At 31.3% G+C, this 26,899-nt stretch overlaps 4 protein-coding genes across 4 annotated transcripts; 2 read left to right on the forward strand and 2 right to left on the reverse strand.

Annotated features, from left to right (window-relative positions):
- Positions 1 to 5,311: 5,311 nt before the first annotated feature.
- On the reverse strand, positions 5,312 to 9,533 carry LOC126676379 (uncharacterized). Its single transcript, XM_050370571.2, has 7 exons — positions 9,224 to 9,533; positions 8,980 to 9,116; positions 8,686 to 8,869; positions 8,049 to 8,195; positions 7,201 to 7,881; positions 6,236 to 6,412; positions 5,312 to 6,106 (listed from the first exon to the last, which is right to left on the reverse strand). The coding sequence occupies exons 1-7, from the start codon at positions 9,365 to 9,367 to the stop codon at positions 5,930 to 5,932; spliced, it is 1,647 nt and encodes a 548-aa protein (XP_050226528.1). The 5' UTR covers positions 9,368 to 9,533; the 3' UTR covers positions 5,312 to 5,929.
- Positions 9,534 to 10,286: 753 nt separating this feature from the next.
- On the forward strand, positions 10,287 to 12,020 carry LOC126676663 (uncharacterized). Its single transcript, XM_050370918.1, has 2 exons — positions 10,287 to 10,634; positions 11,124 to 12,020. Exons 1-2 carry the CDS (start codon positions 10,318 to 10,320, stop codon positions 11,995 to 11,997), a joined length of 1,191 nt encoding a protein of 396 aa, XP_050226875.1. The 5' UTR covers positions 10,287 to 10,317; the 3' UTR covers positions 11,998 to 12,020.
- Positions 12,021 to 13,899: 1,879 nt separating this feature from the next.
- LOC126679343 (uncharacterized) lies at positions 13,900 to 17,061 on the forward strand. Its single transcript, XM_050374358.2, has 6 exons — positions 13,900 to 14,099; positions 14,840 to 15,164; positions 15,257 to 15,473; positions 15,758 to 16,295; positions 16,378 to 16,476; positions 16,643 to 17,061. Exons 1-6 carry the CDS (start codon positions 14,030 to 14,032, stop codon positions 16,897 to 16,899), a joined length of 1,506 nt encoding a protein of 501 aa, XP_050230315.1. The 5' UTR covers positions 13,900 to 14,029; the 3' UTR covers positions 16,900 to 17,061.
- Positions 17,062 to 20,932: 3,871 nt separating this feature from the next.
- On the reverse strand, positions 20,933 to 26,801 carry LOC126676273 (ferric reduction oxidase 7, chloroplastic-like). The gene is made up of 9 exons (XM_050370440.2): positions 26,490 to 26,801; positions 26,290 to 26,398; positions 25,581 to 25,769; positions 24,592 to 24,826; positions 23,131 to 23,458; positions 22,767 to 23,046; positions 22,201 to 22,456; positions 21,728 to 22,121; positions 20,933 to 21,271 (listed from the first exon to the last, which is right to left on the reverse strand). Exons 1-9 carry the CDS (start codon positions 26,710 to 26,712, stop codon positions 21,111 to 21,113), a joined length of 2,175 nt encoding a protein of 724 aa, XP_050226397.1. The 5' UTR covers positions 26,713 to 26,801; the 3' UTR covers positions 20,933 to 21,110.
- Between the last annotated feature and the right edge of the window lie 98 nt (positions 26,802 to 26,899).

The raw sequence follows: 26,899 nt of genomic DNA on the forward strand, positions 1-26,899 counted from the left end.
ACTATATTATTTTTATTCAAAAAGCTCTTGTACTATTTTTTTGTTCTTCAGGTCCCTGTACTTGGCAAAATTCCGATTTTCAGGTCCTTTTAAGGGACTGGAGGAACAAAAAAATCGTAAGTAGAGGGACTGAAAAAAACTAAAAAAGGACCTGAAAATCAAAAATTATATAAGTAGAGAGACCTGAAGAATAAAAAAATAATACAGGGGCTTTTTAAACAAAAATAATATAGTACAAGGACCTTTAGATGGGTTTAGCCAAAAAAATTCCAAAGCTATAACCTATCAGCTTAATCCATAATGTATCTTTAATAAATTAATAGCCAAATAACAAAAAAATGTCAAATCTTTAAAAAGAAATTCAAATAAGTTCAAACCTTTGAAAAGTCTTTATTTCGTGTTGAAACGCAAGTTTTTATTTCAAAAATATCTTAACTTTTGAAAAGTATTTGAATCGTCCTGAAACACAGATTTTCGTTTTAAAAATATTCTGAAATAATTTAAAATTTGAAGGTGTAAATGTTTTTAGAAAAAATTTAATAATTTATTTGCATTTTTAACTTAATGTTTGCCATGATGGCATATGTTGACACACCGTAGGTGCTACATAAGTAAAAGTGTGTGCCTTTTGAGGGTTGGACATTTTTAAAACGAAAATTTTGTTTCAAGACGATAAAAATATTTTTAAAAAAACTGAAATTTTATATTTTTTTAAAAAAAAAAATTGGTCTTTTTTTATTATTTGGCCTAAACTAATCCACCAACTGAAAATGCTGCAAGTGAATAATAAAGTTTTAACTCCTTAAAATGTCAAACTCTTTTTCTTTTTGTTTATATTCAAAAAATGTTACTTGTGCTTTGCTAGTTTGATTAGCAACACAAACTCACGTACATGTTCTTGACTTCCTACTTATATTCAAAAAAAAAAGGGAAAAGGTGCAAAAATAATCCTAATGTATAGCCTGCGTCTCATGTTGGCATCTCATGTATTTCAAATCTCAAAAATGACCCTAACTTCTTGAAAAAGTATCAAAAATGACCCTTCCGTTAACATTTTCGTTTAATACCGTACAAATTTATGTTTTAATGCCTTCCATTTTTAACAACGTTAGGGTCATATTTGAAATCCGAAATACATGAGGTGCCAATAAGAGACGCATGGTATATATGAGGGTCATTTTTGAACCTTTTTCCTTCAGAAAATGTTCCTTCTATTTTTATTTTAATGTTTTTTATTTTTGTGCAACATAATATTAATTATGCGCCTATTTCATAGTACATATTCCTTTATAATTTTTGATTCAAAATTAATTTAAAATATAATAAAAAGTAAAGTATCATTCACTTATATATCGAAAAGCTTATCTATTATTTCTTCATCTTTTTGTTAGAAGTATCATTTGATATTCGTAGTCACTTGTCTGATTAATTTAGATGGAACCGGATTAAATATGTTAAAACAATAAAACTCTTTCGAAAAATATTTAACGCTATCTCATATTCAAAACTCTAGCTAGAATTTTTTAATCAGTTGGAAAAGAGTCATTGTCGCTCTATCGGAACTCGCACTTGTCTATTATTTATCTCTTTTAAAATACAAGTAAAACTTCACAAAAAAATAAAATTGAACTACAATTAATCATTGAGCAGCATTCTATTAAGATCGTGAATTTAATTCCTCCTATAAGTACTCTCCCTTTCCGATTATTCACCACATAAAAATTAGGAGATCTTATTAGATTCTTATCAATATTTTAGCTATATATATAAGGAGAAATTCTTAGATAGACTCAGTCTACCACGTCATTCATGAACTAAACCCATCATATTATAACACGTCATTAAAATAATGGCACTATCGTAATATTACTATTCAAAAGTGTCATAATGTGATAGGCTAGTTCACGGATGACGTAGTATACTGAATTTATCTAAGAATCTCTCCATATATAAGTTAGCTAGAGAGGAGAGTGAGTTTTCAAAGTTATGAAAAATGGTTAGAAAATGAGTTGCAACGGTTAGAATTCATCCATAACACATCTCTTACTTGTTCTTATCAAACCCTCTCTCTACCCTTTCCTCCATACTTCTGCCAACTCTCCAATTTCCTCCTTTAAAACTCTTTCCAATTCCCACTAATCTTCCTACTAATCAAGGTTTCACTTCTCTTCTCTTTTCCATTTGTAATTATAATTACACTACTTAGTTTCTGATTATGTGTCTGTAAATGTTTTGATTTGCAGGTTAATTTGAAGAGTTTATTAATTATAGGGATGGTGATGATGGGATTAGAGAGGCTGATGGTGACACTGAAGTCAAAGATAAGGTCACTGAAGATGAAGAAACCTTATGATAAGATTGAGAAGAGTGAGAGTATGAGAGTTGAGATTAGAAGTCAGAAAGCAAGAAAGCTTATTGAAAAAACACTTCAAATTGCTGATTCACCTAACAGTAGAACTTATGCTTTTTAGTGTTTTTTCCATCAATAAATTCACTTAATTCAGTACTACTCTTTTTTGTTACAATATTACAAAGTTGTTTAGTTATTGCACTAATTTTGGTAATTCTAATGTCATTTTTTTAATGCAAGAACTACATCATTTCAGTTTAGGAATATGAAAATCTATGAAATGTCTTCTTGATAAGTTGGAAAAATTTGATATGGCATGGTTACTAGATGAAATTTTTGAAAAAAATAAAAGGATTCTGCGAAAAAATATAATTGAAGCTTTTAGCTAAATTAAACCAAACTAAACCAAAAAATATTAATCCGTCAATTCAATTCCATTCCGTTCCATTTAATATATATATATATATATATCAATTTGTTTTAGTTTGGTTTATAATAAATAGAACGGAATTGAAGTAACGGAAAAAAAATCTGAACTGAAACTAAATAGACTGGTTTAAGCTTGATTCAGTTTGACTTTCAGTTTCGATTTACACAACCGAAGATGTAGATTTTACTTTCTTGATCCTATAAATTATAACAAGCAAGTAGGTGAAAAAGAAGTGATAAAAAATGGTAATCAAATTCTTACTATCCACAAAAATTTGTCCATTATTTTATTTTGAAAAATTCAAAAGCCAAAATGAATTTATCAACCAAAACTTTTAACGCATTTTTTAAATATATCATAATTTTTAAAAATTTCGGTTTGATTTATTACTTTTAATTTTTTTTTAAATACTCCCCGAATATATTGGGAGCTAACATAGCGCGAGTTGTATACGGCGGGATTTATTTTGCATATGTAGACGAACGGTATAATGTCATATCAGCTCAAAACAAGCTCTGAGTATATTTAGCAAATATCAAATAGACTGGAACAAACCGATAATTATTAAAGATTGTAATATATATGATAAAATACTAAAGTTGTGGATATACAAAATAAAAAAAAAATTAGTCAATTTTTATAAAAATATTTAAAATAATAAAGTTAATTTTTCTATTTTATCTCTTTCGATTCTCAATGAATGTCACAATCTCTCTCTTTTTTTGGATGAATAATGTCACAACCTCTTAATATATATTATGAATATAAAGTAAAAGAAAAGTAAAAACATATGAGTTGATATGGAATTTAGTGTTTTTTCATCAAAAGTAAAAATGTTTAGAAAAAGGGAGTTAATTACTTGAAGGACTTGTTTTTTCTGATTAGGGTTATTCATGCCTATCAGTTTTACATTGATAATGACCATTTGCCAATCCTTAAGGCATTCCCAATCAGAGCAATAAGACTGAGGCGCTGACCTACTGTTTTCTGTTAATTTTTATTTCTAAACTGCTCATCTCACTTGAATAATTTTTAATCAACAAGTTTGCTCATTTAGAAAAGCTAGACTGAAGATAAAGCTTTACCTAATTAAAATTACTACTTGCGGTTGATATTTTATTATAAGGTGCTTAGTCTAGTCCAACATGATAAGGAGTGATGAAGAAAAAGTTCTAAATAATTAAAGTACCAAAAGTAGCATAAATGACATATCATTTTCAATATGGAGAAAATAAGTGGTAAATTTTATTAGTATGATGCTCTTATAAATTATAATGAATATTAGAGAATTTTTTACAGACTCTTCCTACCACGGTTGCCATGTAAAGATAATTTTAATCTGTACATATTATTTAGGAAATATTATAACTAACCCTTTAATTTTAATATTTTTTATTTTTTTACATATAATATATAAGAACATTATATACTTTGCCTTTTAATTTTAATTTTTGGTTACGCCTCTAGATACATAATTATTATCAATTTATTGATGTATTATAATATATTATTTATCTTCACAAATGACACAGTAGATTAAATCTACATAAAAAATTCACTGTAGATTATTTTTCTGGCAAAGAAAATGGCAGATGAGAGGCTGAGAATATGGCTAAAAAGACAAGACATGAAAAGTTGGTCATTATGAGTCACTTGTTTGCACACTAGAGTAGAGATTTGATTGTGGACAACATGGCCATGATTTCAAAGGCTCAAAATTATTGAACTTAAAGAAAAAAAACATTTTCCACATTCATTCACACAGCATATTTCAGTGTTCAGTGTCCACACATAAAAGATAAATACAGTACTACAAAAAAAAATGGGTTTGTTTCATTATGAGAAGATAAAATAAATTATAATTTTAGTATGGTTTTTAGGACACAGTGGTTAGAATCTACATGTGCATGGTTTAATTAGACAAACAAACAAAAACTAAAATTGTCTGTATTATGTAGTTTTTAGTTTATGATATTTTTGTCTTGTGTTGAGAGAACTCACCTGATTAGAAGGTTCTCAAAAGTAAAAATTAAAATGGCAACCTTTCATAGTTGCAATGGGCGTTATCCCTAATATAAGTGTAAAGGGTTAGCCATAAACGTAATTAATACAAAGAAAATATTTGTGTTTGCACTAGATTTTGAATGTAACTAAGACTAAAGTTAATACATACAAAATGTATAATGAAGATTCCTCCATTTTGGCACTATATTGGTAGAATATCCTAATTTAATCCGTTACAAGTAGGTTCATGTACTAAAATAATGCAATAATCCTAGTTCAAGCTTATTGAGCCAATTAAGGAGTTTAAAAGGTTTAGGGGTATGATCATTTTTTAACAGGTCAGCATAAGTTATACAAGACAAAAACAAAAGAAAATGAAATTTTTCATGTACAATACTTATAGAAATCATTTACAATGCAGCAAACTCCTTGGAAGAAAAATGCATAGGTTTTACGTGCGATTTGGAATCTAAAGTTGCATAGCCTGAAAACAGATATATTGAAATAGCAAATGCTAAAATGGAAAATGAGGAAGCAATATATATTTTTTACAAGAGTATGTAATAAATATAGAGTTTCATAATTTCAGTTATATTTTTAGAAACGTAAACAAAACACCGACGTGCAGAACTCTAGAAATTTTGATTAAAACATAACCTGTAACTTCTAAAGCAGTGGCTACTTGACACTATTTCCTCAGGAATTAACATAAGATCAGTGCACAAGCATGGACACACCCAACAGCAAAATTGTTGGGATACTTTGCTGTGTCCCATACGTGTCCCCAGAGTGTCATGCGCCCCTGAAGTGCCCCCCTGCATACAACACCTCCGAGAAGTGTCGGTGCTTTATAGGTTACAATTAGGATTTGAGGTTTTGAAGAGGTATAGACATGGGGTGTAAGAATAGAGTATCCGGAGACTATACAGCTAACGCGCACTCTCAGTAAAAGCAGTAGTCACAACAATTTGAAAAGGTAACAGCTAGCAATAGTGATGGCCCTCTAAACAGAGAGAAAAAAGTTTACCAATTTTTTTTATGACACTACATATCAAAACTGAAAGAGCAGACTCAAGCCAGAATGCAGTAAAGGTGAATAAGAATAAAGGTTCTTGCAGTGTAAGGATGCATGCCTGAGAAATATATTATCTGGCGTGGTAATAAAGCCGTTGGAGATCCTTACACTGAATGCAGGTCCATGGAAACAAAGGAGGGTCCAAGCAGTATCTATGAATACAGCGAATCCGGCAGTGGTCACAGCTAACAAGAAGATCCTCAGGTTCCCGGTTATAGCATATGCCACAAACTGTGGCTGATGAGGACTGTTAAATTAAACAATTGTCATTCCAATAGCACATGACAAATTATGAGCAGCAACAAATATGTCAGTAAGAATATGAAATTATAGAAAAACAAAATCAGAAGGGTGCCAGTAGAAATATGAATAATACCTCAGTACCATGTCTGTATCTTTCATGATCATCTAACATCAAAATATTTGTTGTTGAAGCACAAGGAATAGTTTGAGAGTAAATTTTCTGATCAGAAGTGGCTGCATCCTCAACTTTAGTAATGCATACAAAGCCAGTCTTGCACAAAGGACATGTTGACATTTTTCCACTTGAAATCTACACATCTCATCAGCAGCATAAGAGAATAATTCAAGAATTGATCAACTAAAGGGCAAATCTTTCATAAATAAGCTCAATCTCCAACCAAATGACACTGAAATGTGGAAGATCATTAAAGATGCTTTGCATTCACAAGATGAGTAAACCACTTTAGTAATGCTCAATTCTCATAAATCAAAATGAAATTTCACCAATTTCACTAGATAGTAGGACTGACTGCATTTAACCATTTGAGTGTCCCATAAAAACATACATAGGAGAAGAATACAATGAATTTTCTCCACTTCTTCGACAAGTAGAAAATATCTGGCAAACATGTACGCCATTGACAGAAGTGACAACGAGTCAAAGATCAAATTTCAAAAGCTGCCTTCAACTAGTAAGCCAGAGAACTTAAAACTACAAATGTTGGCAAAATATAAGGGGACACTGCATTAATATTACTGCATCTTCAGGAAACATAATAAGTGATTAGATATGCAAGGAACAGGTCACTTCCATCTAAAACAAAACAGCAACTACACTAAAAAAACTGAGCCTAAAACAATAGTTTAATACATGAAAAGAAAAAAAGAAAAAAATCGCTGTAGACCATTTTTTGTAGAATCAAGATATTTTTTCAGATGAATTGTCACAATATCAAATCTATGTAAGTTTATGAAAGAAGATGGAGAGACAGTGATCATACAAGAAGGTATGCTATTCCATATGATCAGCCATAAGTTCATGAGAGAAGATTAATTGGAGGCACTGGAGGGACAGTAATCATACAAGAGAATACATACCACATGATCAGACCATTTTTGGATGCATGAATAACAAAATCGATGCCCACATGGTAGAATCCCCCTGGTTGGGCAGAATTCTGTCCAGCATATAGCACATGATACTTCCACTGATGTAGGTAATCCAGTAGCTCGTTCTGACTGACTCGCAGCATTGTTGTTGTCATCTAAGTTGTGAATTGCAGGGAAACCATCCGGTCTTTGTACTCCAGTTTCAGTCATTGACTTTTCCTGACAAGAATTTGAATCCTCGGACACACTCGTATGATTCCTACCACTTATCTCTTCAGTATCATCTAATACTTCATTCGTAAAATCCTCATTAGAATTCAAGGTGGCAACAGGTCTTCCAACTTCCAATGTATTAACTTTTCTTTGGCTATCTTCATCTTTAGATAAAACCACAGAATTACTTGCCCTGTTATAAAGTCTAATTGGGAGGCAGTCTTCATCAGAATCCAAAGTCTCAATCTCAAGATTGTTTCTGCTGAAGTTTTGCTTCACAAGCCTCCGCCCACCACAAGAAGGTTCAGCAGAAGAATTGCTCTCAGTATCATCAGATATCTTTCTTTTTCCTCTCTCTAAATGCCTTTTAGAATGAGAATTTGGTCCTTGATGTCCTGAAATCTTCCCTTTCTCTCTCACAGAAGGAATAGAAGATTTCAATCTTGAATCTTCTTCCTTTTACCAAAAAATAAAAGACAGCTTCTTTAATTAAACTAAAAGTAATGGGCTCACCTCAAGAAACATTAAAAAGAAAGAAGCTCGTCAAGAATATGAATTCTATAAAAAGAGCAGAACTTATGAACTGCAATCAAAAAAATCAGCAAAGTTGGTAATTGGATTACCTCCAGCCGTAATCGACCAGATAAAGGAGGATCCTGAAGACAGTATCTGTCACTCGACTTGCGTTCCTGCTTTAAAGTTTTGGCAGACTTTTTTAGCTTTGATTTAGATGCAATACTCTTGCTTTTTCTGACCTCGGGAAAAAAATTCTGCAGTTAAATGAGAAGGCATAATATTAATGTAGACATTCAGGCAGCTCCTTTAAAATTAAAAAAAATCCTAAATCATACTGCCAAAAATAGCATAGCATACGTCCAATCTATAGAAATATAATTCAAAACAATATGTAAACATACAACTTAGGCTGAATATGTAAACATACAACTTAGGCTGAATAATCCTAATATGTCCACCACAGGTGTAATTACTCCCTTGATATAAGCTACCTATCCAAACATAATCCTATGACTATTAGTATTAATACATAAATCTCTATATTTGATCAAAGGCAAGGCACTGCTTAATTTCTTTAACCATTTGCCATCAACTCAGTCAGTATACATATACATAGCTCATATAACATATGGAAATAATCAGACATACTAATTAAATATTTAATTACAAATGCATAATAATAATCATCCAACTACCACCTATAGTTAAGCAAATTCATTTAATGTGAGATTATAAGAAAGTCACCTCATCTAACAAAAAGGAATCAGTCCAAGCACAAGCAGCAGCAACATCAGAATCTCCGCAATCCTTATCGTCTATAATTAATCTTTCACAATCTTCAAAAATATTTGATTTATCAACCAATGCTTTATTATTTTCATTCAAACATACAGGAACTTCCATCAATAAAGGCCCTATTTCTTCTCCACTGTAATATCAGAAATACAAAACATTACTTCTCTCACTCTCAGATTACATTAAAAACTAAGCATAGCAATTTAATTAGCAAAATCATAACAAATACATAAAGTAATGCACCTTTGCAACACATAAGGATGCTCGGGAACACGCTTCCGTCGCTTTATACAATCTTCTATCCATCGATGATTAACAATTATAGTTTTCTCAAACTTTTTAGCTAGCTCAAATTTCTTTCCTTCAAATTTCCAACAAATCTAATAGCAAGATAAATAATAAGTAACATATAAATCAAAATTAAACCTAATTAAAACTTGAATTGAATTAATTTAAGAAAAAATTGAAATGGAAAAGAAAAACTTACTAAGTGCGTAATTGATTTCGACATTCCACCTACGTAACTAGCGCCGGAGTTTGATATGAGCTTGATTAGGTTAAAACGCTCCGTTCCATGGTAACCGCTAACAGTTGCTACTACTTTTTGCATCCCTGGAATTGGACTATCCATAATTTACTCTACGAAAAACCGAGGTGTAGAACTGTATCTGAAGATGAACAAACAAGCAGATGACTGATCGCTAATAGATTGAAACGACAGCGTGTTCTTCTTTCAGAGAATCGTTAGCGGCGGCGGGAAATGAAATAATTTGAATTTTTCCGACATGCGTTTTTCGTGTTTTCTTTCACTTTCACTAAATAGGCCTGGAGAAACCGATATTTGGGTCGGAGCCCAAGGCCCAATGGAAACCCATTTTCGTTTTACTGTGTTTAGGGTTAATTTTAAATTTAATTTCTAAACCTTTTGAAAATTTCCACATAAGTGTTTAAACAAATGTTTCTTGAAATTCCTCAACAAAAAAAAAATGTTCTTGAAAAATTCTTACCTACACTACTCATCAAATGTATTACACTTTACAATTATATTGTAAATGTAAATTTAAATAAATAATTATGTATGCAGTTTCAACTTAAATCACTCATATTATTATACGTTAAATAGATGAATCTTATTAAATAGTTTAGTTTTAGAATTGATACCTGACTGTGCAATTTAATATTTTTTTGTAAAAAAAAGCCCTTGAATTTTTTTGGTTAAACCAATAATCAATAATCAAGTGATGTTAACTTATGTTCGAAAGATATCATGTTAAATATTATAAAATGGAAAAATAAAATAAAGCAAAGTATGAGATAAAAAGAAAAGGACACATAAATAGTGGAAAGCAAAGTAAAAGCACTATCTCAATCTTTCTCTTCTTAATCATACAAAATCAAAATTATCTTCACCAATCATTCAACCACAACTAGAAAAATCAACATACATAATTAAGATGCAACACCCCAATAATTAAAAAGTACATTACACATAAATTACAATACCTTAACACATAAGGCAAAGTAATCTATAAAACCCTAAATATCCATGCAATAATACAAATAAAGTAAGAAAAAAGAAAAATGTACGTGACAAGGCCTCTTTCATTGTATAGGAACCACCCAAGTGCTATTTCGGAAGACCCGCCGGAAGGTCCATATTCCGGCTGTCTTGTAATTACAGATGAAGAAGCTGCGGAACAAGATGCATATTGTTTTGGTGCTTGTAAGAAGAGGAGAATTAAAAGGCTGCCTTTTCCTCAAGATAAGATTTTAAATGTGGTTCATTTTTCTGATTATGAAGAAACTTTAGCCAAGAAAGTTTGGTTTCTCCCAGTTCTTGATCAGCCTCTGTCTTCTAATACTTATTATGTCATCAAAGCTAAAGGCAGATTCAAAGGGTATTGTTAATTTTCATGACCTTATTCTTTCAATTTAGCATCATTATATGATAAATTAAAAATAATTCATAGATTCGGGTTCACAGAATCACAGTGGACCACTCTCACATGAGTGAACTCTACGATTTAATAAAAAAATTCTTGTCTAGTTCTGATTCATGGTGGACCACTCTCAGTTGAACTCTACTATTTAAAGATAGTAGAATTCTTAAGAGAAGGTATCAACTTTAAATTAAAAGAATTACATTAAAATTAATTAATTTTTATGAGAAAGGTTTATGAAGATTCGATTTGAATAAGAAATTTTGAAAAAAATAATATTAGCGAGTTATTAAATTAATAGTTTAGTGGTAGATTGTTTCTCAAAATTTTCAAAAAATTAAAAAGATGAATTTCCACATTTAATCTAGGCATATGCTAATTCATTTTAAGATTGGTCAATACTAATTGCAATTCTTATTTGTAAATAATATTTTAAAGAATTTGCAGGCAAGCAATCAAGTGCTCAAGGGATATGGACATGAGTTTATGTTGCTTCAAGAAAGTAATAAAGGACAAGAAACCAAAACCATTAGATCCAACAAACATATACCAAAAATTCAAGATTCATAGCCATCATTCAAATACATTCTTTGCCAAGTCTCTTGCTCCTTATGGCCATCCACCAAAATTGCTAAGAGAAAAAGGATGGAGAATTAGATCATCAAAATCAAGACCATATAAATTTCAACTAAGTGATGCTTTAGGCCTTGATGCCACTCTTAGAACTCAATTTCCAAGTTTAAATTTTACAACCTCCACAAAAATTTCATCTTCAATTATTGTTGGAACATGGTATTGCCCATTTGTGTTTATAAGAGAAGAATCAAGAATAAGGCAACAAATGAAGAAATCAATGCTATATAAAATGACTCTTGAGCAACATTGGGAAGAAATTTATTCATGGGAGAATGTTAACAATGAGACCAATATTTCTTTGATTATTAATGCTAATGTACAAAGAGTAGATTATTCTGTATTTGGGATGGAAGCTAAAAAGGATGATAAAATTAGTTATGGTGGGTTCATTTGGTATAAGGGTATAATTGGTAATAGAAATAATAATAGAGGGAGAGGGTTTAGTGTGGGTTTAAGTTTTGTAATAGTGGAAAAAATGAAATGGGTGCTTGAAGGAGGAGGATGGGTTGATGGAGAAAAAAATGTAGGAATAGAAAGAAATGTAGAAATTAGAAGTGAAAATAGGTGGAGAAGATTTAAATGTTATGTTTTGGTAGAGAGTTTTGTATGGAGGAGATTGGATGGTAGTTTGGTGTTGAAATGTAATTTTAGGCATACTGATAAAATTAAATGCAAATGTGAATAAGTATCCCTATTTTTGTGGTCTAATGCCTTGAAAATCCCAACCTTTTATTTCCTTTTCAATTATATTTCAGCGTTGAAAAATCATCAATTTTATCCTATCTCATATTTTTGTGTTTCAATTATATATTGAAATATTAAATTAACGTGTTTTTCATTTGAAAATAAAAATAAAAAATAATGTCAAATAAGAATACCCCAATAGGCAAGGCATTATGAAAATAATGCCAAATAACAATTCCCCAATAGGTAAGGCATTATGAGAACAATGCCAAATAAACATCCGAATCTTAGGAGGAATTGGTGCATGCCATAATTTTTCTAAGCCGCTTTCTAAATTTTGCTAAATATATAATTTCATGAATTAAAAATGTAAAGCTAACTAAATCAATTTCATTAGTTGTTTGATTTAATAAAATTTAAATGATTAATTAAAAAGTTTTATAGTATATAATATCTTACACTTTTTTCCATAGTTTTACATAATAATTTTAAAAACTAAATTTTTAATTTATCATATCATACCATTAAGTAATTTTAACAATCAATTTCAATTTTAAAATTTAGTGTGAATTTATCAAAATGAAAAAAATTTAAGTACAATCTGTAAAAAGGTAAAAAAAATAAAAATTATTCCATTGGACTTAATATTTGTGGCAAGGGTAAACACACTGGGCTGAACTCGATCGAGTTAGACCACTCGAACTCGAATTCGAGTGTGTTATACAAACTCGAGCTCGAATATATTTAAATTTTTATATTTGAACTTGAGCTTGAGCAATATTTGAGCTACTCGATTTCGAGATACAGAGCTCGACTCGAATTCAATAAAAAAAAAATCATTAAATTATGTATATTTGATATATTTTAATTTCTTGCACTATAAATATATAAGTTAACCAATTAATATAATATAAATTTAAAGGTATAAAAAGTCAATATAATAAAAGAATTTTTTTTCCGTTTAGATTCGCAAATTTAGGTAACTGTTATTCGAGTTCGGATCGACATGAAACCCGAATAACTCGAGATAGAGCTTGACTCAAGTTTTTGAAATTGATCTCGGATGATTTACAAGAATTTCAATGTCGGTAGCACCTATCAACTCAAAATTTTACTTATTTCATATTTTAATTTGAACAGGTTTTTGGTTGAACAAAGTTTATGAAAATATAAACTTTTCATATCAATCAAACTCGTATCCTTAAAAACAAAAAATCAAACCTCATTTTCTAGCTGATTTATGGTGTGAATTACTTTACGAGTAAAAGATGAATTTGGTTTTCGAATTTATATCTCGTGATTAAATAAATTAGTTTTAATTTTTTGATCAATTAGATTGTGTCTCATTGAGGTAATTATGTTTCATAAGGTCAAGTAGTCATTAATATGTACATTTTAAATGTGTAACTTATTTAATTTCTCCCTCCGTTCTTTTTTAGTTGTTCATTTAGCCAAATGAATTTATCTACTAATATAGTTGTCCATTTAAAATTTTAAAATAACATTAGCTATTATCTTCCAAATTTAACCCTCCCTACTAAATAACTTTATAACTCAATTTACAAAGCATTTATTATATATTAGGGTTATATTAGTATTTATTCCTACTATTTAAGACAAAAATTCCACTATTTTAATATGTGTAATTTTGGTTAAATGGACAATTAAAAAAGAACGGAGAGAGTACAAAACATAAATTTTAGAAGTTGACACTTTTCTCATTATTTTGACACACATGGTCATGAGATTTTCAAAAAAAATCTTATAGATGATACTTTTAATTTTTTTATATTTAAATTGATCCTCACTCAAATAGTATAATTTTTTTTTCGAAAGAGAAAAGCTAACCCCAAATATTAAACCGCCGCATATATATATATAAACATTTCTCATTACTTTACGTCAAGCATAAACTGAAAATATTGTGTTTCGCCACGATGCATATAAAATACGCAACACTAGAAAAATAAGATGGTCAACTTTCTTATAAAGCAAAGCAACACTTGAGCAACTTCGAAGGAGAAGCTTCAAAAATGGCCGCCTTTTCCTGTATCTCTGCAAGCCCAGTTCGCATTGCAGACCCATCAAGCATCTGCATCCAAGGTGGTTCTTTTTACACTCTTCAATTTTCTTGAGCTTTGAATTTCTTCTTTAATTTCAAATCAGAGCTTTGGTACTGTTCTATTTAGAGATTGAAGTCTAAGATTGTTGTACTGAATCTCTGTTTTGATTACTTGATTGACTGCTCTAGCACTTTTACTCAACTAAGTTGAACTTTTTGAATTACTTTTTCAAGCACTACATTAAAATGTGCTTCGAGTTGAACATTTATATCCTAGCTGGGATTATATATGTGAGTTTGGTGGTAAAATGAGGACGTGATGAAATTCTCTGGGGATTTTGAATGCATTATCTGATTGGTTTTGTTTTCCTTGTTGCTATGTTAAATTCGGGCGGCTTAATTCGGTTATGCAAAGAAATGTTTTCTGTGCAGAAAAATGAAGCTAACTTACTTAGTTACAAGTGTGAATTCAAACAATCAAATGATCAATAGAAAGTTTAGGGCATGAGTCCTACTCTATATTGCATGAAACTTATCGAGTTTTATGTTTCGGGCATATGAAAATGATTATGAAACTCCGTTAACTTTTTCTAGCAAGAGTCGATTTGCAAGAAAGTAGAAGTAGTTGGCATTTGCATTTGCATTTCAACTAATAATCAACAAACTTAAGTAATGAACTGTAGTAGCTGGTTTGAGTTTGCCATTTGCTGCTGCTTATATATGTCGTTTTAGGTTGTTTATTTATGCATTTGGATGATTTTATGGTTTTTGATCTGAATAGGCAAGAAGCAATGGCTTGGGTGTTTACCACTGAAAGTAAAGCCAATTTCTTCAAATGGATTTAGAGCAAGAGCAAAAGCTTCTTTAAATGGTGATCTGAAAGGGATTGAAATTCCTCACCAGTGGTACAATATCATTTCGGATCTTCCTGTTAAACCTCCTCCACCACTGCATCCTAAAACTTATGAGCCAGTTAAACCAGAGGATTTAGCTCCTCTGTTTCCTGATGAGTTAATCAAGCAGGAAGCAAGCAATGAAAAATTCATAGATATTCCTGAAGAGGTTCTTGATATTTACAAGCTTTGGCGGCCAACGCCTTTGATTAGGTATATGATCCTGTCTTACAAAAGTTTTCCATTTTCTCTTTTGTTGATTGTTCATTCATTGAAGTATCTTTTGAAATTTTAATTGAATTTAGGGCCAAGAGGTTGGAGAAACTCCTGAACACACCAGCTAGAATTTACTATAAATATGAAGGTGTCAGCCCAGCTGGATCACACAAACCCAACTCTGCGGTCCCTCAAGTTTTCTACAACGCGCAACAAGGTATCAAGAAGGTGGTGACGGAAACCGGTGCTGGCCAATGGGGAAGCTCATTGGCCTTTGCTTGCAGCTTATTTGGCCTTAGCTGTGAGGTAGAGAACTCAACTTAGTCATTAGTCTTATTATAGAACATTAATGCTATCATCGAAATATAAGAATGTAATCCTTATTTGATTAGCTGATGATCTTTTGTGGGTTACCCTATTACTCTTATATATTGCAAGTGATATGCTCGGAATGCATCTATCGCTGAATTGGTGCCTTTCTGTGTGCCAACTAAAGTTTTTGAGTCCAAATGAAAGATTTGGTCGGTTCAGGACATTTTTTGTTTTCCTGATATAAGTTTGTTGACTTCTGATTTTATATCTCACTGTAGGTTTGGCAAGTTCGTGCGTCCTATGATCAGAAACCATATCGTAGATTGATGATGGAAACTTGGGGAGCAAAAGTACATCCATCTCCATCACGCTTTACTGCCGCGGGTAGGGAAATTCTCCAGAAGTATCCTTCAAGCCCAGGAAGTTTAGGAATTGCTATTTCAGAAGCTGTGGAGGTTGCAGCTGCAAATGCTGATACTAAGTATTGCCTGGGGAGTGTGCTTAATCATGTTTTGTTACACCAGACTGTTATAGGTGAGGAATGCATAAAGCAAATGGAAGCTATAGGCGAGACTCCTGATGTGATCATAGGCTGTACTGGCGGTGGGTCCAACTTCGCCGGACTAAGTTTTCCGTTCATTAGAGAGAAGCTTAATGGGAAAATCAACCCCATCATAAAAGCAGTTGAACCTGCTGCATGTCCTTCTCTAACAAAGGGCGTTTATGCATATGATTATGGCGATACAGCAGGGTTCACTCCGTTAATGAAGATGCATACACTTGGACATGACTTTATTCCTGACCCAATTCATGCTGGTATGAGTTGTAGCTATTGAGATCTCAATTTTTTATTTTATTTTTTATCTTCATAGTCGATAACACTTGCTCTTTTCTATAGGAGGACTGCGTTACCATGGTATGGCACCACTGCTTTCGCACGTCTATGAAATGGGTTTCATGGATGCAATTGCAATTCCTCAAACTGAGTGCTTTCGAGGTAACTGTTCGGTTCAGTAACCAAACTGACCAAAATGCAGAAACCAATATTATTTTTCTTTAAATCTTCATCCGAGATAACTGAATTTTCTTTTGTTTGGTTTGATTTTTTTCGAATAGTCTATATGCAGTGTTGTTAATGGCATCTAAAATTAATGTTATTGCAGGTGCTATTCAGTTTGCAAGATCTGAAGGGCTAATACCAGCACCAGAGCCAAGTCATGCAATAGCTGCCACCATCAGGGAGGCCCTGCATTGCAGAGAGACCGGAGAATCGAAAGTTATTCTGATGGCAATGTGTGGACATGGTCATTTTGACCTTACATCTTATGAGAAGTATCTGCAAGGAAACATGATCGATTTGTCCTTCGAAGATGAGAAAATAAAAGAATCACTGGCTAAAGTTCCTCAGATTACGACATGACAAAGAAAATAGTTGCTTATGCTTCAAGTTCAAATATATGTGACAGCTAGGTAGAGATTTGTAATTACTATATGTGATTACTAGGTGTAAACAATTGTTTTATCTTATGCCTGTACTTTTTAATTTCACCATGAATTGAATCCTCTCTTAATTGTTCTTCCACGGCCATAGTTATGAATTTATTTGATCTTAACATGGTACAGTTGTCCCTTGGTGCAAATTTTATTCAGGAGGACGAAATTTTACTTGGCGTACGAGATTATATTATATCATTTACTATTTTAAAGATTTTTTTAAATCAAACCACGCCCAAAAAATTAATAAATCATTTAATCCATTTAAATTAAAAGAATTATTAGTTGTATTAAATTTATTTATGTAATTCATTGAATATTTTGTTTCTTTAATCTATTAGATGTTAATGAATCAATTTTACTTGTGTAAAACATACAAAAAGATAAATTAATTAATTATTCTAAATTTAAAAATTCCAAATAACAACGAATTAATTGTTCTGTTCAGTATTCATTCTCCAATCACTAATCATTAATTTTTTTTGCTCTTCTTAATTTAATAAATCTTCTTCATTCTTTTGATTTTGCTATCATTCAATCTTCAAGGACCAATTGTGAAAATTATCCGAATTCAAACTCCCTTGCATTCGATAAATAATTTTGAACAAATTACAACATCAACTGAAAGTGATCCAAAAAAAAAAAAAGCAACCTTATCATAAATCGAGTATCAAGAAAAATTGTGAGCAAATTACTATGACACTCCACATTTGACATACTTCACAATTTACTCCTTTTTATTTAAAAATTGAACTATATAGCCCCTCATTTTTAATTTTGTCAACGATTTAGTCCTTCCATCTATTTTGGATGTTAGTCAACGAAGTCAACGAAACTATATGATCCCCCACTTTTGTTTTTCTCAACGATTTTACCCCACTTTTATTTTTATAAATGATTTTATCCCTCAGGTTTAATAATTAATTTACCCATAAGTCTCTTGACTTCGTTGACTAACACTAAAAATGAATGAAGAGACTAAAATGTTGACGGAAGCAAAAGGGAGGGGTCACATAGTTTAGTTTTCAAATAAAATGAAATAAAATGTAAATTATGTCAAATGTGAGGGGCTTCATAATAATTTGCTCAAAAATTATCTAAGTCCATAAGACAAAAAGGGTTAATAAATCAAGAGAAAATTAGGGAAAATACTCTATTATCTAAAATAATAGTAAATTATACCTCAACAAAAAAAAAGATAGAAAAAATACCTCACATTTTTATCATTTTTATTTTTTTACTCTAAAGTTTTTTTTTATTATAATAATACTTATTTCTTATTATTTTTTTACTCTAAGCATTTTAGTTTTACTCTCACTTGTGTATCTTCCTTTTTTCTCAGATTTTCTTCTCTCTCCTCTCTCTCTCTCTCTCTCTCTCTTTTTCTTCTTCTTCTCCTCCCTTTTTTCTACTTTTCCAATTTCTTCTTCTTCTTCATTTATTTTTCTTCTTCTTTATCACGCCGTTGCTCCACCTTCGCCGATCCGCCATTACACCGCCGTTGCTCCGCCTTCGCCCCGCCTTCGTTTCGTCTTCATTCCGCCGTTCTTCCACATTTTAGCGATTTTATTTTAACTCGTGGTGATTATTACGATTTATTTTAACTCTCAGATCTAAAATAATTGTTCTTAATTTTTTTAGTTTAAGATTTGAAAATCTGCATTAAAAACGATTTTATGATGAAAAAAATGATTTTCTGCAGAAAAAATAATTTTCTACAGAAAACAGCGCCTGATTATCATATTGTTATCATATGATGCTATCATATCATTATCATAACACTGCAGAGAAAAACGATTTTCTGTCAAGAAAAATGCTTGATTATCATTTCGGTATCATTAACGTTAGCATAACTGTATCATAACGTTATCATATCAATACCATAATACTACGCGGTTATGATAATAATATGATAAGGTTATGATATAGTTATGATAAAGTACGTCATGATAATGTTATGATAATAGTTTTTTGATATTGTTATGATAAAGTATATTGTGATAATGTTATGATAATAGTATGATAAGTTTATGATAAAAAGTTACGATATAGTTATGATAAAGTACGTCATGATAATATTATGATAATATTTTATGATAATGTTATGATAAAGTATATTATGATAATGTTATGATACTTTTTATAAGAATAGGTTATGATAATAGTATGACAAAGTTAATGATAATAGTATGATAATGTACGAAAAATAATTTTTTACAGAAAAATTATGATACCGAGATGATAATATCACTGTTGCTTTTATAATAAAATTATGACAATACTATGATAAGGTTATTATTATAATAAGATTAGGATAATGTTATAATAAGGTTGTGATAATATTATGATACTGTTATGAAAATACTATTTGATTCTACATAAATAACGTAAAATTAGTTGTGCAAAAAATTATGATAATATCATGATAAATTATGATAATAATATGATGATATTATAATAAGGTTATGATGCTGTTATGATAAAGTACGTAAAAAAAACGTTTCATAATAAGGTTATGATAACATTATGATAAACTTATTATCATAATAAAACTGATAGTATTATGATAGAGTTGTGATAATATTATGATATTATTATGAAAATGTTATCTAATTCTGCATAAATTACATAAAGTAAGTTATGCAAGAAATTACGATAAAGTTATATGATAAAATGATAATAAAGTACGTAAAACAAATTTTGGTAATAAATTTATGATAAATTTATGATAAGGTTATTATCAAAATAAGAGTATGAAAATATTAAAATAAGTTTGTGATAATTTATAATACTGTTATGAAAATATTATCTAATTCTTCATAAATTATATAAATAAATTATGCAAAAATAATAATATAAATATGATAGGCTATGAAAAAATTATAATAAAGTTATGATAATAATATAATAAAATTATAATTCAATATATATAATAATTAACCATATCAATAAAACAAAAAAATTTATGCCCAACTTGTTTATTATTCAATTGCTAGTTTATTTAATTTTAGTTATAATTTTTTTGGTAGGTTGCAAGCAGCTTAATGTATTTAATAAAAATAAATAAAAGAATGCAGATCATTATTCATTGTTTAATTTGATATTAATAAAAACAAACAAAATAGGCATGCAACAGTTAGTATGTGGTTTGTTTTTGGGTGTCAGGGAAGCATGTGAAGAGAGAAGGTAAATAAAAGATGTCAGAGACTCAGAATGCTTGTTTATATGTAGAGAGTAAAAGCATAAATATTTAAGGCACGAAGAGCAAAAACATCAAGTTAATAAAACGTGATGTATTTCTTCTAAATTTTCCGCGCTGAGGTAAAGTTTGCTAATATTTTTTTATTTTAGGTATAAATGTAAATTTCTCATAAATCAAACACTAAACTAAGAGAAATTATTAGATAAACTCAGTCTACCACGTCATTCGTGGACTAAAACTATCACATGATGACACGTCAATAAAATAAGGACACTATCATAATATTATAATTCAAAACTGTAAAAAAGTAATAAACAAAATTACGACATTGCCACTATATTAATGATGTGTCATAATGTGATAGGCTAGTCCACGGATGACGTGATAGACTAAGTCTACCTAAGAATCTCTTCTAAACTAAATAGTAATGTTTTTAAAATTAAAATTATCTTACCATCAAGATATTATTCAATCATAAAAAATGAATAGTTCAAACTTTAAAATTTTAAAACTTGAAAAATATTGAATAATGTTCAAACAACGGGACATTACTCGATCATAATAAAAAAAAAATAACTTAGAGATATGCATTCGATAAATGATAAATTAATTAATTAATTAATTAAAATTTAAGGATTTTAACTTGAATCGAAAATTCAAATTCTTCCTTCTTCGTATTTGAGCCTTAAAATTAAAGTCCACATAGTTGGTCATAAAATATAAAATTGAACAGTTGATAATGATCATAATTAGTTAATTAATAAAACTTTGGTAATATATTTATAATGGATAATAAAAGTAGTTATATTATAATTACATAATATAATTATTAAATTTGTGATATATTGCTAACATACATACCTTTAAGGAGCAAGCATTGCAGGCAAAGCACACATAGATACAGTATAGAAATAGGTGAAGAAAAATGGAACTGATTAGAGGTCAAAGCTATGGCTGTGGAAATGGAAAACTGGATCATTGGCTTCCCTGCTCAAATTCTGAGACCTTATTTCTTTAGCAACACTTCCCTCCAAGCCTGGAGGGCCGCATACAATTACACCTACATCAACATGTCCCCAGGGCCTTGAAAATATTTCTGTAGAAAATACAAAAAAGAAAACAATTAGAAGACTCCAAGCAAGCAACAACCAGTGAGATAACTGAGTCGGGCTTATTCAGGATTAACTTGATAAAAACTTGAAATCGACTTGATTAATATAGACTCGAGTTAATAACTGAGTCGAATTCGAGCATCAAAAAACCGATCGAGTTAAGCCTAATCAAGTTTTAGTTAATTTACATTTTCCTTATAATTATTTATATCTACAATAATAGCTTTATTTTTATATTAAATTTTCATTTTAAAATATTTACACAAACAATCGAGCTCAAGTTCAATTATTGTACCGAGTTCAAGCTCTGAAAACAAAACTTGATTGAATTCGGGCCGAGTTTCAGATTTTACATTTTAGAGTCGAATCGAGTTCGAACTTGGCAGTGTTTCAACTCGACTCGATTACACCTCTCAAGTTAATTTTACGCACAGACGTACCTTTGAATTGTGGTCTTGAACCATAGTGTGTGATGATATCATTTTTGACAAACACATTGTTGCGTACCACATTTTCATCCTCACGGCCATGTTTATTGTTTTCCTCCATCCCCAAACTGTTCCTTTCCCATAAACCAACTACGCAGCCCCCAAATATAATCACACTTGCAGCCATACATACTAAAAATATGAGCCCTTTGTACCACCATGCTTCTATCCCATACTTGTTTACATAGTAAACATCTACCAATCCCAATGTAATCAAAAACCCAACTGTTGATACAATAACGTACACTCCATACCATATGCAATCACCTGTGCCCACTAAAACTGACATTTTACCGTCCTTCTCCGATGAAATCAACTTACACGGGCTCACTACTCCCTCTTCTTCCTGCGATAATGATTTAAATGCAGCAGAGTTATAAAATGAATAGATGCACCATAAGCACAAAAATTGCCATTATACCCACCAATTGCCTATCTGTTTCACGAGTAACATAAATATGAATCTCCAAATTAAGCTTCTCAGAGAAATCTGGACAAATTGACTCCATATCAGCGGTCGAGAGAAGACAAAGCTCATCAGATCTTTTCACAGCCCAAATAACCAAAATCTTTTTCGGTAAACAGGGTCTCCCTTTATTAACGCGATGAAGAACATCGCTCAAGATTGCAACAAATGCTGAAATCCCAATGCCGCCTGCTACTAAAATGAGGTTCTCATACCTGAAACGAAAAGGTGACAAATTCGGAAAATTTTCGTATTTGAGCATGCTGCCTCCTATCTAACTAAATTTTCCATATATGTTTTGGTCATGAGAAACTTTACCAACTTATCGATTATTTTTATTGAACTATTTATGAATGAAAACTATATGGTGACAACAATAAAATTAGTATTTAACTTAATGAAACTAGCAAGCATTTAATTCATCTCCTTGAAATGACTAATTGTCTAAGGCACCAAGGCAGTCAATTAAGCAACGTTATCAATACTAACCAGACATGTATGTGATTTCAAGATGCGGATACGTACATGAGGTGATATGGTACTTCATGCCCATATGGCCCCTCAACAGAAGCTGTAATCTTTGGATGTGGTTGGGAAGGTTGATCCTGCAGTTCTGCTACGGCTTCAGAAATGTCCACAACATTTTTTTTCAGATTTTCTGTCCATTCCCCAATAGATTTAATGAGAACGGATAGATGATGTTTTCCCTCCAAAGGACTGGATGCAACACTGAAAGGATGCCATTGCAGCCATGATACTTCCCGAATTTGAAGAAATACAAAACTTAGGGCATTATAACGCAAAACTGCAACATAAAAGAGGAAATGAGATGCATTTCATAACAGAAGATAAGGAAGAGCACATAACACAGGTGTAGAACTGTTATTACTTCCTGGTTTTGATAGAACCAATTGCACTGTTCCACATGGATAACTTTTAGCAGAAATGACATCTACAGTCCTTCGCGATTGGCAAAATCTCAAGAACCGGTCAAGCATGTAAAGAAAAATTCCAGCAGCAGCTTTACTGACAACAAAATCACTAACATGGAGCGCCAAGAAGACAATAAAGACCACATAAAGTTGATGGGTGTAATAGAACAATTCAAAGTTCCAGGTTCTCACACCAGGAAACGCTGTAACCCACATACAAAGTCCAGCTAAAAGGGCAATAGCTCCAGCCAGATTAGAAAAACCAACATCTTCCCATTCCAGTATCTGCATGAAACAGTACACGCCGAAAAAGGTTCAGAAACAAAAGAAAAAGAGATGGAGAAAAAGAAGTGTAGCTTCATGTGCAATTTACCAGTTTAAATAAATTTTGCAATAATTTTTTGCTAAGAAGGATACATTGGGTAAAACAAACTAACGACTTAAAAAATGACAACATTTCCAAAGGTTTGTCTCTTAATCTCTTTGAGTATTGGGAGTTGTGTTCATCGTTTGGCAAGCATAGATCGCTTATGGTTATAAATCATGCAACTAAATACATATGCTACACTATATCTAAGAATATCATTAGAAGCTTCTCCTAAAAAAGTCCTAAGAGATTGTGTCATATCATAGACTTTAAGATGCAATGTTCACAATGTTGCATCACACCAACATTGATTAATTTCTCGAGGTTAACAATGAGAATCGTGCCCATGCAAACTCTAGTTTAGAACGATAAGTAAGAAGTACCAACTACCCCTGATCTTCGCTCAGAATTTAAATCAAGAACACAAGAAATAAGAAGTCAACAAGCAGTACAAGACGGCGAAAATTGATAGAAATAATCCCTCAGCCTCAGCCTCAGCCTCAATCTATTGGAACCTCAAAATCCATATACCCGTGGAGAAAGCGATAACACTACATAATCTGAGAAATGTTTAGAGCTTTTTGATCTTTCATGTCTACTGTTCATGGTGACTTCATAGGATCAAGTGGTGTTGCACTTATCATGTTCCTATATATATCTTTCAAAAGACGGAATTTTCATATTAACCTTTTCAAAGGCATTAAAAATACCACACCAATCCCTAAACCAAATTTTCTGCACAAAGCAATATTCAACTTGAGGAACATAAACTTGCATTTAAAGCCCCACAACTAAAGTGGGTCCTCACTTTAACAGAGAAGGATTTTGTCTGGCATCAAGATAATAGTGGTTTAAGATAAACAAATGTTGGCTTGACTATTCATAATAGTAATTCTCGACTGGCATGATTGCTGTGAACAATACATAAAATACAAAGTAGAAAAAGCAATATACTGTGATAACCAGCAAACAAGACATGGAAACATGCAAGTGCTGTAATTATGAAAGAAACAATCCATAAAATGGTACCTAATCAAGCATGAGGACTCACTTTGTTAAGAAGGTCGCCCCGCATTAACCATGCAATTACAAAAACCAGCCCATGGACAGTAAAAACCAGCATTGTTAAGTGTCCCAACCATACATGGTATCTAGTCGCATGCTCAAAAGGGATATCAATAAGACGGAGAAGAACCGATCCTCGTGCAATTGGAAGAAACAAAAACCCCAAAAGAAATATCCCAATAAAACCAAGTTGCAGTCCCGTCTCTTCTAGCATCCAGATGCTGAAATGTTTTGAGTTAGAAGAAGAGATACAAAACCAATGTAGCAAAAACAGATTACAACGCTTATCAAGTGCAGATAAAAGATGCAGTATCCAAGCTAACAAACCATGGAACTAATGCAGTAACTTATCATCAACTAATAATTTTATGATACTTCATTGAACCCTTAGTTGGTTTTCTACATTCTAGATTATTTTGGCTTCAGGGATCATTTTCTCTTTTCCTTGCCATGTGGTTGATGATGCAAGAAAAATGATCGACAAAAGGTATTGAAGATGTTTGGGGTTATGAATAATAATCTTTTTACATCCCTTCCTTTTACTTCATAAGATCTTGCTGTAAATTCCATAATATCTAGATGTTCCACTACTGGAATCATGGTAGCAGCAATGTTTTCCCTAATTTGATGGAAAATAGATGTTTTTACTTGTTTTCTTGATATCATTACACAAATAGATTACTTGACTATGTTTTGCATAATTTATATATTTTGTCTCTTTTTAGAGAAAATAGAAGGCCATAATATGATTAAAAAAAATCCAAATGTTCGTTATTTCTCATCAGACTATAATCTATAATCAGACTGTTCCTTTCCCAAAATACTTCAAATCAGACTATAATCTATAATCAGACTATAATCTACAAAAATTACAGTTTTGGTTATAATGGATAATAGCAGTAAATATTTTTCATTTTAAAGCCACTAGACCCAAAAGAAATTTAAAAATCAAATGAAAAGAAGAAAAATATGTACCTTGCATCTTTAAGAGATAAATGCAACGCAAAGACAACGCTGAGATTCTGTGAGGTATAAACATATAAAACCCACACAATATACACAATAAAGAGGACAATCCCAATGAACTCAGCAGCAGAAACAACTCCAAATGGTCCATCAACAAGAACAGGAAATGTCCACAGGCGGATTCTTGGATTCTTCTTCCTAAAAGTAAGCAACAAAGAGTAGTAAAGTTCACCCATCTAATAAAAAAAAAAGTTAGTAACTAAAAAACACACGACCTTTGGCAAAATTTATAATTTAATCATAGTTTAATTTTTACAATGTCATACATGACAATGATGACATTTTATTTTGTCTGCAATTTTATGTATGACCTTTCAATCTTTTGCAATTTCATACACGACTTTTTAATTTTCTGCAATTTCATGCAATCCAGTCATCCGAAGTTGATGTATTTCATCGGAGAAGATTATGTGCATATAGCACATAGCGATTAGCCACATTAGATTCAGATACCAGTTTTAGGATTTAGGGTTTAGGGTTCTACGAAATTGCACAACTGGAAAGACCATAATGATCAAATTGCAATTTTTGCTAAGGTCACATAATTTCTGGTAAAAAATTCAATTCAAGTACAAGAAGCAGCAATATATACTTGATTGACACTTGCCAGATAATTAGTTGAGCTAAAAAAAGAAAAAAATTACTGAAAAGGACATACTTGTGGTGCTGCTCAAACTCCTCCTCTTCTCCAGAAGAGATGATAAGATACGCAATGGCAAGAACTGCAATAAGAAGAATCGGTGTACTTGATAGCATAAAAATACTTCCTGCAAATCGAAATCAAAAAGATTTAAGTTAAAAACTTAAAATTGATTAATTTGAGCAAAACAAAAACAAAAGAAGCAAACCAATTATTACCTGCAAGACCATAGAGATAGCCACTGGTGGCATGGTTCCATTTCTCAACATAGCCATTAACGAATTTAGTGGGGTAAAAGAAGATGAAACAAAGCCATGAGATGAAAATCGCCCACATTACTATTTTCAGAACCCATTTCACTGATGTTACTAATAAACTTTTATTATACTTCTTCACACCACTGTAAGTAGTGAGAAGAGGTTCAATTTGATCCCGATCCATACAGATTACCTCTCTGTCGTTTCTAGTTTGTTTTGCTCAGTTTGTATGGTACTGAAATATTATAAACAAAGTGTTGAAGTGCAGTGATAAACCCACAAAATATGTGATCAAAAAATAAAGAACGAGGGAAAATGTGAACCACGAGCGAATCATCTAGCAAAGTAAATGTATTATTGAAAAATAAATG

The sequence above is a fragment of the Mercurialis annua genome, linkage group LG4 (assembly GCF_937616625.2).
Source record: "Mercurialis annua linkage group LG4, ddMerAnnu1.2, whole genome shotgun sequence".
NCBI classification, from domain to species: Eukaryota; Viridiplantae; Streptophyta; class Magnoliopsida; order Malpighiales; family Euphorbiaceae; genus Mercurialis; species Mercurialis annua.

Bases quoted from the DNA above. Each gene is read 5' to 3' on its own strand.
- LOC126676379 (XM_050370571.2), bottom strand. From the start codon at position 9,367: ATGGATAGTCCAATTCCAGGGATGCAAAAAGTAGTAGCAACTGTTAGC. The intron at 8,196-8,685 runs GTGACTTTCTTA...ATTTAACTGCAG, and splicing joins ATTCCTTTTTGTTAGATGAG to AATTTTTTTCCCGAGGTCAG. The intron at 6,413-7,200 runs GTATGTATTCTC...TGAGATGTGTAG, and splicing joins AAAAATGGTCTGATCATGTG to ATTTCAAGTGGAAAAATGTC.
- LOC126676663 (XM_050370918.1), top strand. From the start codon at position 10,318: ATGTACGTGACAAGGCCTCTTTCATTGTATAGGAACCACCCAAGTGCT. The intron at 10,635-11,123 runs GTATTGTTAATT...AAGAATTTGCAG, and splicing joins GCTAAAGGCAGATTCAAAGG to GCAAGCAATCAAGTGCTCAA.
- LOC126679343 (XM_050374358.2), top strand. From the start codon at position 14,030: ATGGCCGCCTTTTCCTGTATCTCTGCAAGCCCAGTTCGCATTGCAGAC. The intron at 15,165-15,256 runs GTATATGATCCT...AATTGAATTTAG, and splicing joins CGGCCAACGCCTTTGATTAG to GGCCAAGAGGTTGGAGAAAC. The intron at 16,477-16,642 runs GTAACTGTTCGG...ATGTTATTGCAG, and splicing joins TCAAACTGAGTGCTTTCGAG to GTGCTATTCAGTTTGCAAGA.
- LOC126676273 (XM_050370440.2), bottom strand. From the start codon at position 26,712: ATGGATCGGGATCAAATTGAACCTCTTCTCACTACTTACAGTGGTGTG. The intron at 26,399-26,489 runs GTAATAATTGGT...TTCGATTTGCAG, and splicing joins CTATCTCTATGGTCTTGCAG to GAAGTATTTTTATGCTATCA. The intron at 25,770-26,289 runs GTATGTCCTTTT...GCTTACTTTTAG, and splicing joins GAGTTTGAGCAGCACCACAA to GAAGAAGAATCCAAGAATCC.